Source organism: Anopheles darlingi, chromosome 3 (genome assembly GCF_943734745.1).
Source record: "Anopheles darlingi chromosome 3, idAnoDarlMG_H_01, whole genome shotgun sequence".
Lineage (NCBI taxonomy): Eukaryota > Metazoa > Arthropoda > Insecta > Diptera > Culicidae > Anopheles > Anopheles darlingi.
Genome location: NC_064875.1, coordinates 38,850,939 through 38,867,348, shown reverse-complemented (window position 1 = coordinate 38,867,348; position 16,410 = coordinate 38,850,939). Strand labels below are relative to the sequence as shown.

General features: G+C 42.2%; 1 protein-coding gene across 3 annotated transcripts in view; it reads left to right on the top strand.

Annotated features, from left to right (window-relative positions):
• The window catches only part of LOC125957183 (SCY1-like protein 2), a 53,601-nt gene that overhangs the window by 12,228 nt on the left and 24,963 nt on the right, over window positions 1–16,410 (top strand). For all 3 annotated transcript variants that reach the window (XM_049689691.1, XM_049689690.1, XM_049689692.1), the window contains exons 2-8: window positions 2,148–2,273; window positions 2,394–2,492; window positions 6,943–7,101; window positions 12,411–12,627; window positions 12,709–12,854; window positions 14,978–15,108; window positions 15,438–15,552. In XM_049689691.1, coding sequence (XP_049545648.1) covers window positions 2,148–2,273; window positions 2,394–2,492; window positions 6,943–7,101; window positions 12,411–12,627; window positions 12,709–12,854; window positions 14,978–15,108; window positions 15,438–15,552 — 993 coding nt within the window. The remainder of the gene's footprint in view (window positions 1–2,147; window positions 2,274–2,393; window positions 2,493–6,942; window positions 7,102–12,410; window positions 12,628–12,708; window positions 12,855–14,977; window positions 15,109–15,437; window positions 15,553–16,410) is intronic.

Sequence of the window (16,410 nt, the reverse complement as noted above, 5' to 3'; positions counted from 1 at the left end):
AGGATTCGGCGGATGGAAACGTTCGCGTCTGCGTTTTTGCGTATCATAGCCATTGGTGCTAATCCACTTCATCCAACCTGATCATTTACGCAAACGCGTCATCAAATCATACAGTGCATTATCATACCGGATATCTGATGATAGTACGTTCGGCATGCTGACAGCTAATTTGCATTCTTTACCGCTAAATGTGTTCATCCGGCTGTAGCAGAAGGCAGACGGAAGTTAAAATAGATGCTAATCGTGTTACATTTCCCGACAGAAAATTGTACACTCAGTAGCAGCATCGATCAGAAATGTTGCTTCTTAAGCAAGAACTTAAAAGCTTTATGTTGTTCGATTGTTGCGCATTATGACTATTGCTTCCAGTGCAAGTAAGGTGGTGTTGAAAAAAGTAAATCTCTAAAAATCAAAGAAAATCTTTAAAGAAACGATTGTTTGTATAACATATCAATTCAATATCTCTGAGCCAACAATCGAAGCACGTGCTGGGCTCGTCGACAGTAACCTACAATAAATAGCTTTTTTTAGTGATGGGCTGATCTTTGGGATCCATAGACAAAGAACGAAAAAAAAATCGCCGAAGGAACAATAGACAAAAGGGCCCTCCAAATCCTGGGCCATTATTTGCTCAGCTATCTTCAAACAGATTGGCAGAACAAAGCTAATCCTTCAACTGTTCCGCTTGCTCGCAAGTCCTAGCCCGTCCGATCCGAATCGTTTGGGGTTGCCCTTTTCAAAAATGTGACAATTCCAAAGGGGAAAGCAAACCTCAAAAATGTAAACGGCTTTAAAATGCGATGAAACTGATCCGAACTTCAAGTGGTTTCCCCTGGCGAACTTGCGAGCACGGTTAGAAGTTGCCTTCTGGAAGCGTGCCATCGCGGTTCAGTTTTAACCGAGTTACGAAACATCCAGGACCCACGGCACCACAAAGCACTGGAACAGAGACAGGAGACGACATCGACAAACATGTCCTTGAAGACGCATAAATGCCATCCGGTGAATCGTTGTGGCTTGCGAGGTCCGTGCGTGTTTCAACGTTCGTGACTTCAAGGAAAGGACATGCATTTGCAAAGGACATGTATTTGTGGAGCGTGTAAACAAAAACAACAACATCACCGCCAAGGCTTTGAGGCCGGCCTTGCCAACATGCCCGTGTACGTGTCAGTATCACCGGCGAGGTATCTCCAACATGTAACAAATATTTCAACACTATAAAACAGAAATAAAATTCAATTTTCCACAGAATGAATTTGATTATTCTGGCGGAAGTCTGTGGCAGGCCGAGAGAAACAGAGAGTGTTCGGAGCAGGTCCCCTCGATAGGATCGTTGGCAGAGCACCGGCTGAGCAATCTTAGACCGGGCTCTCGACGCCACCGAACAAAGCATTCCGATTTGTCGCCATATTTACTACCAATCCGAGGTATCCCCGCATGCCTCGACGAAACGAAAAAGCTGATCGGGCGCTACGCTACGGCGACGTAGTGGGCCAACTCGCTCGTCCGGAACATTGGGTTTCTTGTGATATACGTTGAAAGCTTTCCTTTGCCAGAACGAGTTCACTAGAATGCTCTAAAAAGGTGTCTTCTTTAGGATTGAGTGAAAATGTGACATACATTTCACCTACACTAGAAGAAAAATGGATGCACTTAGAATGGGAAAAAACTAATCAGCAAAAAGTGAACGAGTCGGTCGGGGAAATAATACTTCCTTAATAGTATTTTAAAGCACAACCTCCATATAGGGCACGGAAACCATGTAATGCAAATAAAACTTCGAGTTTCGAGAGAAGCTCAGAGAAGGGAATCTCACCAATATGGAAGTGCCAAGCTATACCCAGAAGTTGAACAAATCCGATAAATTTCCATTCATCTCTCGCAGAACTTCCGATTCCTTTTTTTTTTTTAGTTTCTCCGTTGTGGGTTTGAAAACGAAAAAAAAAAGTTTTTGCTCGAAATGCCGGTTAACCTTTATCGTTGTTCGCCTTGCTGAAAGCTATAGCAGTACAGGTACTGCACTGCACTGCCAGCACCACAGTCGTAGCAACCTCTGCAAAATAACCTTGCGTATGATGAGAATCCGGGAGCCGCACGTGTTTTTCTCACTTTTTCCGGGGCCTCCCCTGGCGTTCTTCTGCTTGCAGGAATGCTCTATTTTCGTGTTCGAAAAACGAACGGCCGAGAAGCTGCACAAACCCAAACGGAAAGAGACGGTTACGGAAATTTTACGAGCTTCCGTAAAGCAGCTGGAACGATTTCGACATCCGAAGGTAGGTAGCCTACTGTTGGTGCTGCTGCTGCTGTAGCAGCACCATCGGTTGAGTGCATCGAGTGCTCAATGCTCATGGCGTTGGCTATTGATGGTTGCACCTTTGTCTTCTATTCCACAGATACTGCAGATCATGCACACCGTAGAGGAAAGCTCAGAAACGCTCTCCTTCGCTACCGAGCCTGTCATTGCCAGTTTGGCTAATATTCTTGCATACCAGGTAAGCGCATTCTTGTTCGTTGCACACGCTTTAGAATCCGGGCACGATGTGGTTTTCAATTCGGTACCAAATATCCCGGCAGACTGTACCGCTAAAACAAGATATACAGGAGGTATGGTGGGTAGGAGGGTTGTTTGAGAATAAACATGACAATAGAACAGTCCCCGGTGTGCACAAACGACGATTCTTAAACAACAGAGGTTAAAACACTTTTCATAATCAGGCCACTTTTAGTGCTTCCACGGACCATAAATTCTATCCTCCTTTGGTGATGAGTTGCTCAACGACCGAGATGATTCACCTCGAGGCGACAGACAGCCAGAGCCGCGTCTAGCAGCCGTGAGCAGCACTAACCATTGAAAATGTACATTCATCCCCATTTGTGTACACAAATCAGTTCTCATTAAGCAAAGGGACAACCGTTTAAGTCACAGTCGTGATTCTGCGTCCATACTCGGGCCACATTATGCATTTAAATAAACGTAAAAACAGGCAAATTTCACTGACATCGTATTCAAGCCGAGGGCATTAAACGAGAGCAACAATTTCTGCTACATCACCTTTGCTGCACGTTAGTGTTTGTCAAACCGTCAAGCTGAGTGTAAGGCGATGTATTCAGCTATGAAACATGGCGCGTCCAAGAGGGCCACACCATGGTGTAACCATGGTTCGCCCATTATCTCATTCGAACAACGTACCCACCCAAAACCACTCATTCGTGTAATGAAGCTAATGAGCGGAGAGTAGATGGATTGCGCGGCTCCACTCATCCATCCATCGATCCATCCATCCGTAGAAAAACGGCTACCAGTCCCACAGTATTGCTCCCAGGAGGGTTACCTGTAGTGTGTGTTACCTGAAGGGAAACTGGCCTCGCGCTTGGCTCGATGTTTGATAGGCAGAGTACAATGATGGTGCTCATGATGCCGATGTTTGGCGATGTTTACCATTCGCAAATCCAAAGTTTTGCGCTAGCCCAGAGGCGCTATTGACGAACACAAAATTTGCATTTCCCTTTCGTACACAAACCTATATGAATGCAGATGCATAGACTTTAATTAGAAATTTAATACCATCCTCTATGTACTTCCGAGTCGACCTTCAACTCGATAAAGCTTTATATAACTATATAAAATGCTTTGTACTGATAAACACAAAAAAACGTAATTTGAAGCACACAAACAAGCGTACTAACAACTATAATAGTGCCTGAATAAATGACTTTCAATTGAATCAACTCCAACAGCATATGACCATAGAGATGTTGTAGTTTCGAATGTGAGTATACAATCTAGCAGATTCATTCATGTTCACACTCTTTCCTGGTGTTGATGTTCTTTAAACACCAGCAAATATTCAGACTCCCCAGCATTACTTCTCAAATGAATCAAATGTGCAATCATTACGACACGTGAATTCGACAGAAGTATATAGTCTGTTCCTCATTCTTTTACTGTGTTTCCAATGTGGCAGGGCAATTTATTTTGGTATTTTGGTTTCATACTTACACATTCAGTATCGTTTGAAATAAAAACAGATACCTTTGACATCGATGTATAACGATTTTACAGCCCAATGTAGATTAATGAATGGAATTTGAGATAATGAAAATGTACGATGGATATACATTTTTATACAATACCAAGAATATGCTCAATTTTTGACAGTGGACAGCGTGTCCATCTCCAACCAACAAGAAGGTAAATTGAAAAGGAAAACCTACCATTCTGGCTATTACCTACAGCTTAATATACTTGGCGCTCTTTGAGAGGTATCTTCATCGTCGTATTATGTCCTGTTTCGTTAAGAAAAAAAAAAGAAAGATAATCCTCGCCAGCAGTCAAGTAGAGATGAGCTGCACCAAAGTATACCGCATCATTGTCACTGTCAAGCTGTTCTCGGGTTTCTCTATGGCCAAGTAGTGCGGCCACAACAAAACGAATTCAACAACACCTGACAGTTCTCTACTTAGTCAACTTACCGCTTTCATTATCCTTGCCATACCAGGCGGCATTTCCATGGAAGTTATGCTTTTCACTTTTACTCCACTGCAACCAACGGGTGCGCTAATCATGAAAAGGAAAGGAAGGGAGGAAGAGGGGTATTGCTTAGCGCATGACGCTACATCGTGCAAAACGGATCCAGTGCCCTCGATTGCACGCGATGCCGCGGTGCTAGCAAGGTGTGCCCCACAAGAGCACCTGTAGCGTGATGCATGCCTGCTCCCAACAGCAAATTACCCGTCTCTCTGCCAGGGGAATCCGTCTGCAGGAAGGCTATCGATCCCAACGTGAAGGGAAGCGAAAGGCGCCAGACTACAGGGGATTACTTAAAGCTTTTCATCTACCCACCGACCACGGGACACCTAGCATCATCCCGTCCCGGCATACGTACAAAAGTGTAACCAAGCTTCGGTGGACCGAGAACACTCTGCATTCGCATTATGTTGCAACAGCACTTCGGAAGGTCTTTGTTGGTGCCCCTTTTAGCGGGGCCGGATCTCAGGGCGCCGCATTGCGTTAAGCGTTCTGATCGACAGCCGCTCGTTTGGTGAACCAACACAGAATAGCTGAGCTACCTGTTAGTGGGTACAAGTGGTAATGAATTTTTAAAATCATACCCCGCCTCTCAATTCCTGCATCGCTGCATTGTATTTATGTAAGCACGAACTGGTAGTTGTATGCTAATCTGGTTTTGCGAATTGTAGCTGCACCTCACGATTAGTGTATGTACGATGCAGATGACATGCAAGAAAAGTGCCAAGCTATCGGAATTAAACATTCAACATCTACCAACGATGTGCTGGATGGCTCAATGTGTGATCAATCTTGTAAATCCTCGCACCGTATGACACGCATATTGTAACATTAAAAAACTAAAACGGTCAGGCATTTATCGGAAATTAGCATATTTTGAATGCAAACACATCACATTTGTATTGGAAATTGCTCTTTTTTATTGAATACAATTGAAACATTCAACTGAATGGATAAACATTTTTAAACCCGTATTCTGGTTTATCCCCTGAGAGTGACTCAGTGTCATTGACGGGTTTAATAGGGTTTTTAATTCCAAAAACATTGTACTCGGTATAAAAACCGTGAACTGATTCAACGCATGAATCGCATTGTTTCATTTCATTATGTTTGGCTCAGTTGCAGTAATATTTGTGAATGTTACTCATCTGCCCACCACATGCCGATGGCGCAGATGCTTTGAAACCGCAAAATGCAATATGCACCATTTGTTTTCCAATTTTAAAATCAAAGATAAAAAACACAAATCTGCACCAATCTGCGCTTTCAATCCATCATGCGGCTAGAACGCGTGGGAGAATGTGTGCCCACAACCATTGTAACCACAAACTCTGCCACAAAATCCGAACGTTGGTCAATGGTCTTCCGTTCCGTGTCTTGGAGCGACAGCTTCAAACGACCCATCAACCTGAACGTTACTAGCCACGACTATACTATTCCGACCGTCCTTCGCAGTTAGGGGTTTATGGTATCAATTAATGGGCATGGTTCGTGGGTTTCCAACTCCAAGAGTGAACCTTACCGTGACCATCGTGTCGTAACCGCAAGCAACTGATTTCGCCGTAAGCACCGCACTCACCTATAAAGCTCGCTGAATCGAAGCATTTGACAAATTGTATACCATCTGCAACTGTTGTTGTTGCCGCCACCACCACCACTCGGTCACGGCATGTGGCACACCATTACCGGGTGGATTTATGGTATGGTCCAAAGATCGGGCATAGATCACCTTATCACCATTATCGTCAACATCGTGATCATTATCGACGTGATGCTAAACGACCGTCATCACCGGGCCATCATCAATAGCGCCGATTGTGTGCTTGTGCTATTGTGAAAAGGAAGACGTACCGTGCAACCACTACTGCGAACGAGTGACCAAAGGGAATGTTGTGAAAAGGGCCAACCTGGAGCGGAACCGGAGCCTCTCCCAGCGCATGAACTCATCTTATCGAACAATGCGACCTATAGGGACGGGCCAACGGTCCTACCACATGCTGCGAGGACTTCATAACGGGGAAAACGCTTTACGCAAATCACTAGAATTGACGCCCGCGCTAACCGACATTTTCCATTTTTACTCCCAAAAAAAGTAAGAAATAGAAAAGTAATCAATTTTATGTGGACACTATGTGGAAAATAGAATCAGTTTCAGAAAGCGCTTATTGTTGCTCGATGGACAAGCTTGTCAACAGCATTCAACCTATAGCTGCGCCATATTTTCGAATCAACAACAGACCCCCGCCACCAACGCACTACAGCTACATGTATCGAAAACATTTCGATTTTGACCACGGTTTACGGTGCCACATTTTGGCAGCCTCAGCACACAAGTTCCATCTTGATACTTTTTCTACTTTCTATTTCTTTTCGTCCACCGTCCATTGCCGCTTGCTCTGCTGGTAAACGAGTAGGAAGCTGGAGGAACAATTACGGGCCTACCGAACACGGGAGCATCCGGGCAGCAGCAGCAACAGCAGCAGCATTGTCCAAACACCATGTCCGCGAATCGACCGGCCCACGCGAAGGAATACACCTTTTTGGACATCGAACTGAAATACGGAATCCTACAGGTATGTATCTCAATTTTCTCTTTGGCCGAGTAGCCACCCCTTCCCCCAGAGAGTGCTTCCTCTTCCGGTTCCTGCACATCCGTCCAACTGCTAATACCCTATTAATGAAGGACGACAATTTGTTGCCGCTAGAGGATCGGCTCGAATCGCGGGGTAGGGTTAGCGTAGGGTAGGGTAGTGGTTCAATCCAATCGATAGCACAGCAGAAAGGGTCTCGCTCATGTGTAGAAACGTTTCGGGACGGTTCGTAGCAAAGGGTAGTACTTGGTTTCAAGAAGAATCTCTAGACAGTATCACAAACACTCAGCCCATGTGGCCGTTTCGTGCGGGTGTTGAAGGGCGGGGGGGGCTATGAAATATGTCACGGTGCTCTGGTGTGGTCAACATAACACACCAATTCCCATCTGCTACTATCTGCTCGAACGTGCTCTGAGGGGATCAATAAATGCGTGACCGCACCGTTCTGAGAAATCTCTCGTTTCTTATCATGATAGGAATCTTAAAAGTGTGGATCGTTTAATGGTACAGCCCTGTAATTATTGATTTCTTCAAAGCCCTTAAATAGTTTTTCTCTAATCTATATTAACTGACAACAAAACAATGGTTTACATCATATTCCTATTGCTGTATATCAAATTGTTAAACATCAAAGTAACACAACAGAAATTATGCGTTATACTACTGTGTCCAAAAATAGAAGGTAACATTAGATTTATTTTGAGAATTTCTTAACTTTTTCCAAATCTATGTTTTTATGTTGTCCAAAACACGAGAATATGTCGGCTTTAGGGATGGCCTTTTGTTCCTTCTACGCAGCCACTTGAATGTGCTCTATCGTGTCAAAAAAGTGTCCCCGGAGCGGTCTTTTAACCCTCGGTTGGGCACCCGGCGTTTACCCCTTCGTTGGGCACCCGGGTACCCGGGTACCCAGCTCATGTGCATTGCATAGTTAAGTGATTGTTCCGCCGTTTTCATCAGTTTTATGGCAAAAATAGTGCATAAGAACTAATTTAAGGGTCTTGGCAAAGTGTTTTTGTTTCAAAATCAAAACAAAATGCATTAAAAAACAATAAAAACAAGGAACATAATATACTTGGGACCCCTTCACACGGTCATTCTCTACCGAGTACATCGCATAGCAAGCATTAAAATCCAAAAATGATGGTATTTTTCTGTAATTGTTTCAATGAAATTAATTATTTCTTCGAATAAAACTGTTCTGCATCGTAAAAGACTCTTGATAATAGTGATGCTGATAATAGTGACAATTGATAATAGTGATGCTGACCATGGTGACCTAGAGAGCAAACACTTTCGTCATATCATACCATTTGTACGAATTGATGTTGCAGATGTGAAAGGTACATAATTTTTAGTAAGAGAGGAAGGCACAATGCGAAATAGTAATTTTGTAAAACATAAGCTGTCATTTTTAAGGTATTCCTCACAAATTTACGAGCAGCTATTCATATCAAGGTACCTTCACGATTACTCACGATTATTCACGATGTATTGTACATTCGCGCAAAGCTAACAGTGTATGGTAAAGAAATTACCGTGTATTTCAAAATGTATTATTTTTTAATCTGTAACTTATTAGATTACCACCGGGCAATCATTTTCTGGCTGATAGACAAGCATTCACGCCAGAGAAGTAGAATATTTGATGTCTTACCCGGGAGAAACAGAATCATCACAATCGATCAGCTACTTGCCATTAGTTTACTTGTTATTGTCGCAGAACTTCACAAATATTTGAACTTAGCAAGAAACAATAAGCAAAAAAATCTTTTTTTCGTTATCCGCGTTGTCGATTGTTTTGTCACATTCATTTTTTTCAATTTCACATTCAATTTTTAGAAAACAACATGTGAGGTGTGCAAAAGTATTATGAAAGGCGACTACTTCATCCGCAAGGGGGGGAAATTACCTAGTTATTTCATTGAAAATTGCAAGAATGTGCAAGTTGTAAGATTAGTTTTTAAAAAAGTTGAAATATAGAGCATTTTTTAATAAAATGAAATTCACAAATACTGAATCAACTACAGGGTATATGAATCTTAATTATCGCGGTGGCTTCCACTTCCATCAGAGCTCTCACTTGCTATATTTGTCTCTGGAGTCAACCGAAACCCCACCTTAAGTCTTTTGAATCAAAATAAGTTAATGTTTTACTCATATGTTATGAAAATGGCATTGTACAAACCATTTTTAATCAGTATGAGAAATAATTTATAGGTGAAATTGCACATAAATGGGTGCATAATGCGTTACTTATTTTTCTCCTATTGCTGGTGTTATAACGCAACAATAATTAAAATTTGAATTTATTTTCATTAAAATATTGTAGTTTACTTATTTAACAATTGATAGACCTGAGTATATTGATAAATGTTGATCAAAAGTATTGTTTTGTGTTTATAAACATACAGTGACCGGCATAAGTAAAAGCCCACCCCTTGATTTTTGTAGATTTTCGACTGTAAATCCTACATTTTCTATCGTATCCGGCAAGTGTAGTGGTTTTCTTAAAGCTTGAACATTCCTCTTTCAGTTTCACTTGCTTTCATCTCGATTGGATTGATAATAATTTTTTGATAAATGTTTAAATGAGAGATGGTCGATCACAGATGTGACAAAAGTAAGAGCCCACCTACAATGAAATTTCCCTAACAATTAATTTGGTCCATCCTTAGCTCAGATTTTAAGTTACAGGTGTTTTGGCATGACGTCTACACGATTTCAGGTGTATTGAGGTTCAAACTTGTTGAATAACTTCCAAAAAAATAATTATTTTGATAATAACATAATTCTTAATGAAATTTTTAACTAAAATTTCCCACAAATTCTTGATCCGTTAAAAATCTTGGCTCTGAGAAGGCTATTTGAGAAGGGGAGTGACACGGGAACATTAAAAAATATTAGTTATTTTAGCAGTATGTTTGGGATCACTGCCCTGTTGCATAACAAAAGTGCTTTTAAATGGGCTTATTCGTACTGAGTCCATCAAATAGTTATTAAGGGTGTCAACATAATTTTCGCCCGCCATAATACCATCATTTTCTTTAAATTGCCCACAAGAGCCATGGAAAATCCACCCCGCAACTTCATACTACCACCTCCGTGCTTGATTATGACCGGTACATTACGTTCTTGCAAACCATGGTTTATTTTCCGCCAACCTCTTTCGTGATAGTTTATATTAAATGTTTCCATTTATGATTCGCCAGACTATAGAACATTGCTCTAGCCTTCTTTTAACTTGGTTACACATTTCCGGGTGAAATTCAAACGTTTAACCATATTTTTGGCTTATAAACGGAAGACTTTTAGCATACGCACTCTTGTACTCATGTAGAGCTAATCTAATGTAGCATAGTTTGCTCCAAAATAGACAGCGACAGGGTTTTCATGATGGAACAGATAGTTAATTCTAACGATTTCCTAATCTCCGGAATGGCTTTTATCATTTGTTCGATCATTCGTCTTCCCAGAACGTCCATTTTAAAATCTCATTTGCTGTTCTGATGAACATTGGTGATTAGTCATGATGGCATAAAGGTGTCCCCTACTAATAATATTTTTTCTGCTAATATCTGTTGAGACTCATGATTGAATCAATACTGCATAAGAAGATTTCAGGCATGCAACGATTTCTTTTCCTCCCATACACCCATTTCTTTAGCGAAAACCCGTGCCCAATCGACTTACTACTGGAACTACTACGATTGATGGATTAAATTACTGCAACCAATAATGGGAGAGGGGGGGGGACCCTAAAACTTTAAAACAGATGTAAACTAAAGGCCCAACAAAGATATAGTAACCAGAGGGCTTTATTAGAGTCACAATAATATTTATTGTAAAGTGGGCTTTTACTTTTGTCACAACTGTGTTCGACCATCTCTTATTTAAGCAATTATCAAAAATTTGATACCAATCCAATCGAGATGAAAGCTAGTGAAACTGAAAGAGGAATGTTCAAGCTTTAAGAAAACCACTACACTTGCCGGATACGATAGAAAATGTAGGATTTACAGTCGAAAATCTACAAAAATCTAGGAGTGGGCTTTTACTTATGCCGGTCACTGTAGCTCATGTGCATAGGCAATGCGCTGGGTACCCGGGTACCCGGGTGCCACTGGGCGTATGTTATTTTTATCGGCCCATAATTACCTTTAAATATTAGTTATCAAAACAATTCCGATGCCAATTCGGCGTGAAATGAGTTGTACTTTGGGGATCCGGAGTTTCGTGAAAAAATATTTACGGGAAGTCATTCATTTTTTCGCTGAAACTTGAAATGGATACCCGGGTACCCGGGTGCCCAACCGAGGGTTAAGCTTGTCGAATTGCTAGAAGTCTCATGACGCCATATCAGGCAAATACGCGGTGGAAGTTGAACGATATGAGAGCATTTTTTGGCGAAAAAGTCACGAAGTATCAACGCAGTGTGAGACGATGCATTATCCTGATCGAGCTCTGATACGCTTGAAGCCCAAAACATCCTTCAAAAAGCAATTGCAACCGATCCTCTTGATATCAAATATCATCAGCATGGTCTCTTGTTCTTAATCGACGGTAATTAGGGAGTTAAAACACTAAATCTTTGAGTTTTTGAGAGGTTCGTCAATTGACCTTGATGGTTTTAGCCCAGGACGTTCTTCGTATTCAACACGTTCCCGGCCTTCCTGGAAGTCTTTGCACCACATGTAAACATTTTTTTTGTCTTAGTTTCGTCTCCAAAAGCCATTCTCATTGGTGTATCCGCAACAATTTATTTTTAATGCAAATTCTTTGCTTAAAAACTTGCGACATGGCGAAAAACGTAGAATTCGCTTTTAGTAGTTCACAAAGTAATATGTATCTCAAATACTATTGAGTGTTTTGATGTAAAATTTGTCATGGTTGTCAATAACAGTTCTAACAACCTACAAAAAATGCAAAATTAAAGATATTACTTCACGCGGACAATTTGGGTGCTGTGTCACCTTACTTTTTGGACATAACAGTATATTTGTTTTTCTTGTCTTAACATGTGAAAACGTGCGAGTCGTATGTTTTGTTATATGTTTGTTATTCTTGTTCACATGTTGCAGTTGATTTTTATTGGTACTCTGAAGCGGCCTTCAATATAAATACCGTTGGGTTGTGCCTTTTCATTACTAGCTTTCCAAGATTATCGCGTTGCATACTTTGTTTAGCTTCATTATCACACTGCTACGTTACACTATAAGACACACGTATCAGCAGAACGTTCTGCTTCCTTTCCAAAAATAATCTAACGCAATATTTCTCCTTTCCACCAGATTACGGAAGCCCTATCGTTTCTGCACTACTCGGGGCAGGTGATACACAAAAACGTGTGCCCTTCGTCAATCCTGATCACCAAAAAGGGCACCTGGAAGCTGGCCGGTTTCGAGTTCACCGAGCGCACCAACGAAACCGACGCAACGGATCCCGTACCGTGCCAACCGTGGTCGACGAGAGCATCAAAGCTAGTGCAACCGAATCTCGACTACATGGGTAGGTTGCACTTACACCGCGCGTATCAGATCTTCTTACGCGGACGCGGACTCATCTCGGGTCTCTTCTTTGATTTCATAGCGCCCGAAATTCAGATTAACAGCAGCTGCAGCATTCTGAGCGATATGTTCTCGCTGGGCATGGTCGTCTGCTCCATCTTTAACCACGGTCGCTCGCTGATCCAGTCCGGAAACTCCCCATCGGCCTACGTGAAGCAGATGGAACTGGTTGGTATAGTTGGTTGGTGGACGCCCTAACGCCCAAAGCCGATGCGATGTCGATGATGTAGTCTCGGGTTTCAGCCTTCCAGGGGTTTCAGTAGATTCCGCTACCATAGCAACCACTGCTTCCTTTTTTCCATTTTCTCCGGAATACGAAACATTCCTTGGACCAAATTCGGTCAGCCGGACCGTCGGCGTCGTCGAGTGGAAATCATCCTTCTCCCTGCAAAGACACGATACGCTTTAAGCTAAAAATGATACCGAAATCTTATATATTTTTGATACAACATCGGACCATCGCGATGAATATTCATCCATTGGCGAGCTACCAAGACGTTAAATCCTGTTGCAAGACAAATAGCGCTTCATTTGATGTTGCGAGCAGAGCCAACGCTCGCTTTCCCGCTTCATTTAAGACATGCCTTTCTGCCCGAAAAACGGTTTTGTACCGCCGCTGGTGCGGTGCTGTCAACGCTCGCTCGGTCGGTCGGTCGGTTGGTCGGTTGAGGTAGCAGTCGCACTCTCGGGGCCGGTTTTTTTTTCCAATTTGCCAACCAACACATGAGAAAAGGTATCCAATTTAGACTTTGATCTAACACGGGGCCACAAGCACACACACGCGGTGGTACGTTGCTACCGTCGAGGATGATGATATCTTCAAGGGGTGCTGCTTGCTGCCGGGGTTTGCCGGGGAATAATGCACGAAGAAGCCATTTGAAAGCTACCAGCTGTAGCTATCGCATAAAAACCACCTTTGAGGTACATGATGTGAGGGCTAAAAAAGAAGGGAAGGGAGCAGTGGCGCCTCTTTATAATCATAAGTCCCAGCTCGCGTTTAAGCTTTTCCTTTGTTGTCGGGCTAACCAGCGTTGCGCGTCGGGTACGTTTCACTTTTACCCACAACACGCCATGACCCGGGAAGCAATGGCACGTTTGGTTGTATTAGCTTATCGGGAAGCATTTTTTGTGTATTCCACGTACAAGAAGCATAAATAATTAATGTAAAAAGGCGTAAGAAACGTTCAATTTTATACCTACGAATATCAACTTACACAATAATTCCCTTTGCGGCCACATTGTATGTAATTATGTGCCGGAGCACTTACCCCAGCTGTTTTTGTTTGTTGCGAGATTAAAGTATTTCAATTAAAGAGTTCACCACGGAACAATAATCCTGCGCAATCAAAACTGCAAACAGAGAATTCCCAGTGCGTGCCGCGAGCTCTCATCGCCATGTGGCCGAGTTGAACCAAAATTTACTCGTCGCCATTGAATCACAAGTTGTGGAATTTCGTCCAACACCTTTTTTTTAGAAAGTCATCGTGACTAAACATATTCCTACTTAACGTCGTAAACAGAGCTGTATGGTGAAAGATTTGCGAAAAAGTTTCACGTTGCCGGAACATATGCACGGAAATGAAAACGCCATATCTATGCTACAACCGCAGGCGCCAAAATAGACTCACACAACTGTAAACCAATTCTAAAAAGGCTCGTAACATAGGAGGTTTCATCTGCTTAACATACTCCAGACTACATATAACGCCTTAATAAATGAATGTTTGATTAGATTCGTGCATTCGTATGTACTTACGAAAACCATCACGCGCACCCATGTGTGTCTTGACGCTAAAATAGAGCTGAAATTATTGTACAAACATATTTCCCGACACCAAACGGTGGCGCAGCAAAGGCTCGCGGGCCGCATGCTCGCTTGCTCGCTTGCTCGGAGCCCTTGCTGCGGGAAACCTATTATTAGAAACTCATTGATATGGCACGCTCTCCAGATACAGTCTGCGCTAGGTTACGGGGCAACCACTCACGCATTTGGTTCATTCACACGCAATCAGTGCGCCATGATGGCGGGCCTTTATGTTGCCCCCGGAACACGTCCCATAGGGCATGACAGGCTTCTTACCGTCTCCCAATCCTGCAGGTTATGCTTGGATTACCCCCAAACTCTTCGCTACATGTTTTTAGGCTTAGTATGTGTAACGTAGCTTTTACCGGGAGTGTAGATCCTCGGATTCTCGGGGAAGAAATCTGGAATCACGCAGCTGATGGTTGATTAGTAGAAATGAGTGAGGAAAGCGGATAAAGGCATGAACTAATTTTCTATAAATCATCAGCTAGATGAGGCCCTACACAACATCCTGCCAAGGATACCGATTCCGCTTCAGGAGGCAACCACAAGACTGTTGAAGAAATCACCTGGCGCTCGTCCTACCGCTCAGCTGCTGACGCTCATCAAGTACTTCAGGTAAGAACGGAACGAACGCCGAAGAAGTTATGTCCCTTTATCCCCCGCGACCTATCCGGCCGCTACCTTTTCCACTCACTTCTCCCTCACTGGTTCCGGTCCGGTGTTAGCCAGCCAGCCAGCGGGCAGGGCATTGTAATTGGATTGTTCAAGTTGTTCGTGTACCGTTCGGTGGTTAATTTCATTCGTTCCGTCCCGTTTCGAATCGTTCACGTTTTATTTTTATCTTCTTCATTCCTTCTTCGTTTTCTTCTTCTTCTTCTTCTCCTCCATGGTGGTGGTCATTGGTCACCGTTTTACGCTTCGTGTCTCCCTGTCTGCTCCACCAGTGATCCAGCCGTGCAAGCGCTACAGTTTCTCGACGTCATCAACATGAAGGATCCCACTCAGAAGACGCACTACTACCGCAGCACCCTCAGAGAAGTCCTACCCTTCATACCACGGGTAAGAAAACATAATTTTCTTATTTGACCACCTTGTTTGTCCTCCATGACAGCGCCAAGTTTGACATCATCCAGCGCTTTTAGTTGAAAGCGAAGTAAGAAAAAAGTGAAACACGGAAGAACACGCAACAACGAACTTTTGCTTAATCGAAAGGCTTGGGGACAATTTGCGTCAGCGCACAAATTTGTAATAGTTTACTCATCCAATGTAATACAAATTGAGACCGAGTACGATACATTCTGCTTCACTTAGCAGTGAGTTCGCAAGGAACAACGAAGATTAATGTTGTGCCTTGTGCATCTTTATAAAAGGAATTTTAACTAATGTGCCGTCAAATTCTAGAAGTGCTTTTGGCTATTCTTTGCTGCAATTAATATAATTATGGACAAACACACATTTTTAAAATTAGGTAAAATGAACTTTAGTTTTAAAAAACATAAATTGAGATACTTGAGGTTATCTGTGTAGCTAGAATGTATTCCGTTTGATTAGGAAATTTGTTACCATTTTAATAACAACTATTGTAAAATGAACGGAAAAGTTTTTGCATTTTCATAGTGTTCTGTCAACCGAGTGGAACAAATAACTAACAGTGAGGAACTTTTTTAATGTTTTTTGATACTATGAAAACGAGAAGTAAATTAAAAGGTTCAATACTTTTGAGTATTAAAGAGGTTTATCGGGAAAACTGATGAATCATTTTTTCCCAATCCTATTATTTGTATAAAATCACTTTGGGAACGCTATGAAAGCTGAACGACATTTCCTTAACAGATCAAAATTTATTTAAACTCACACACACACCAAAACACTTACTTTGCCCAAACATCCAGACTTATTTTTAGCTTAGTTTTGATT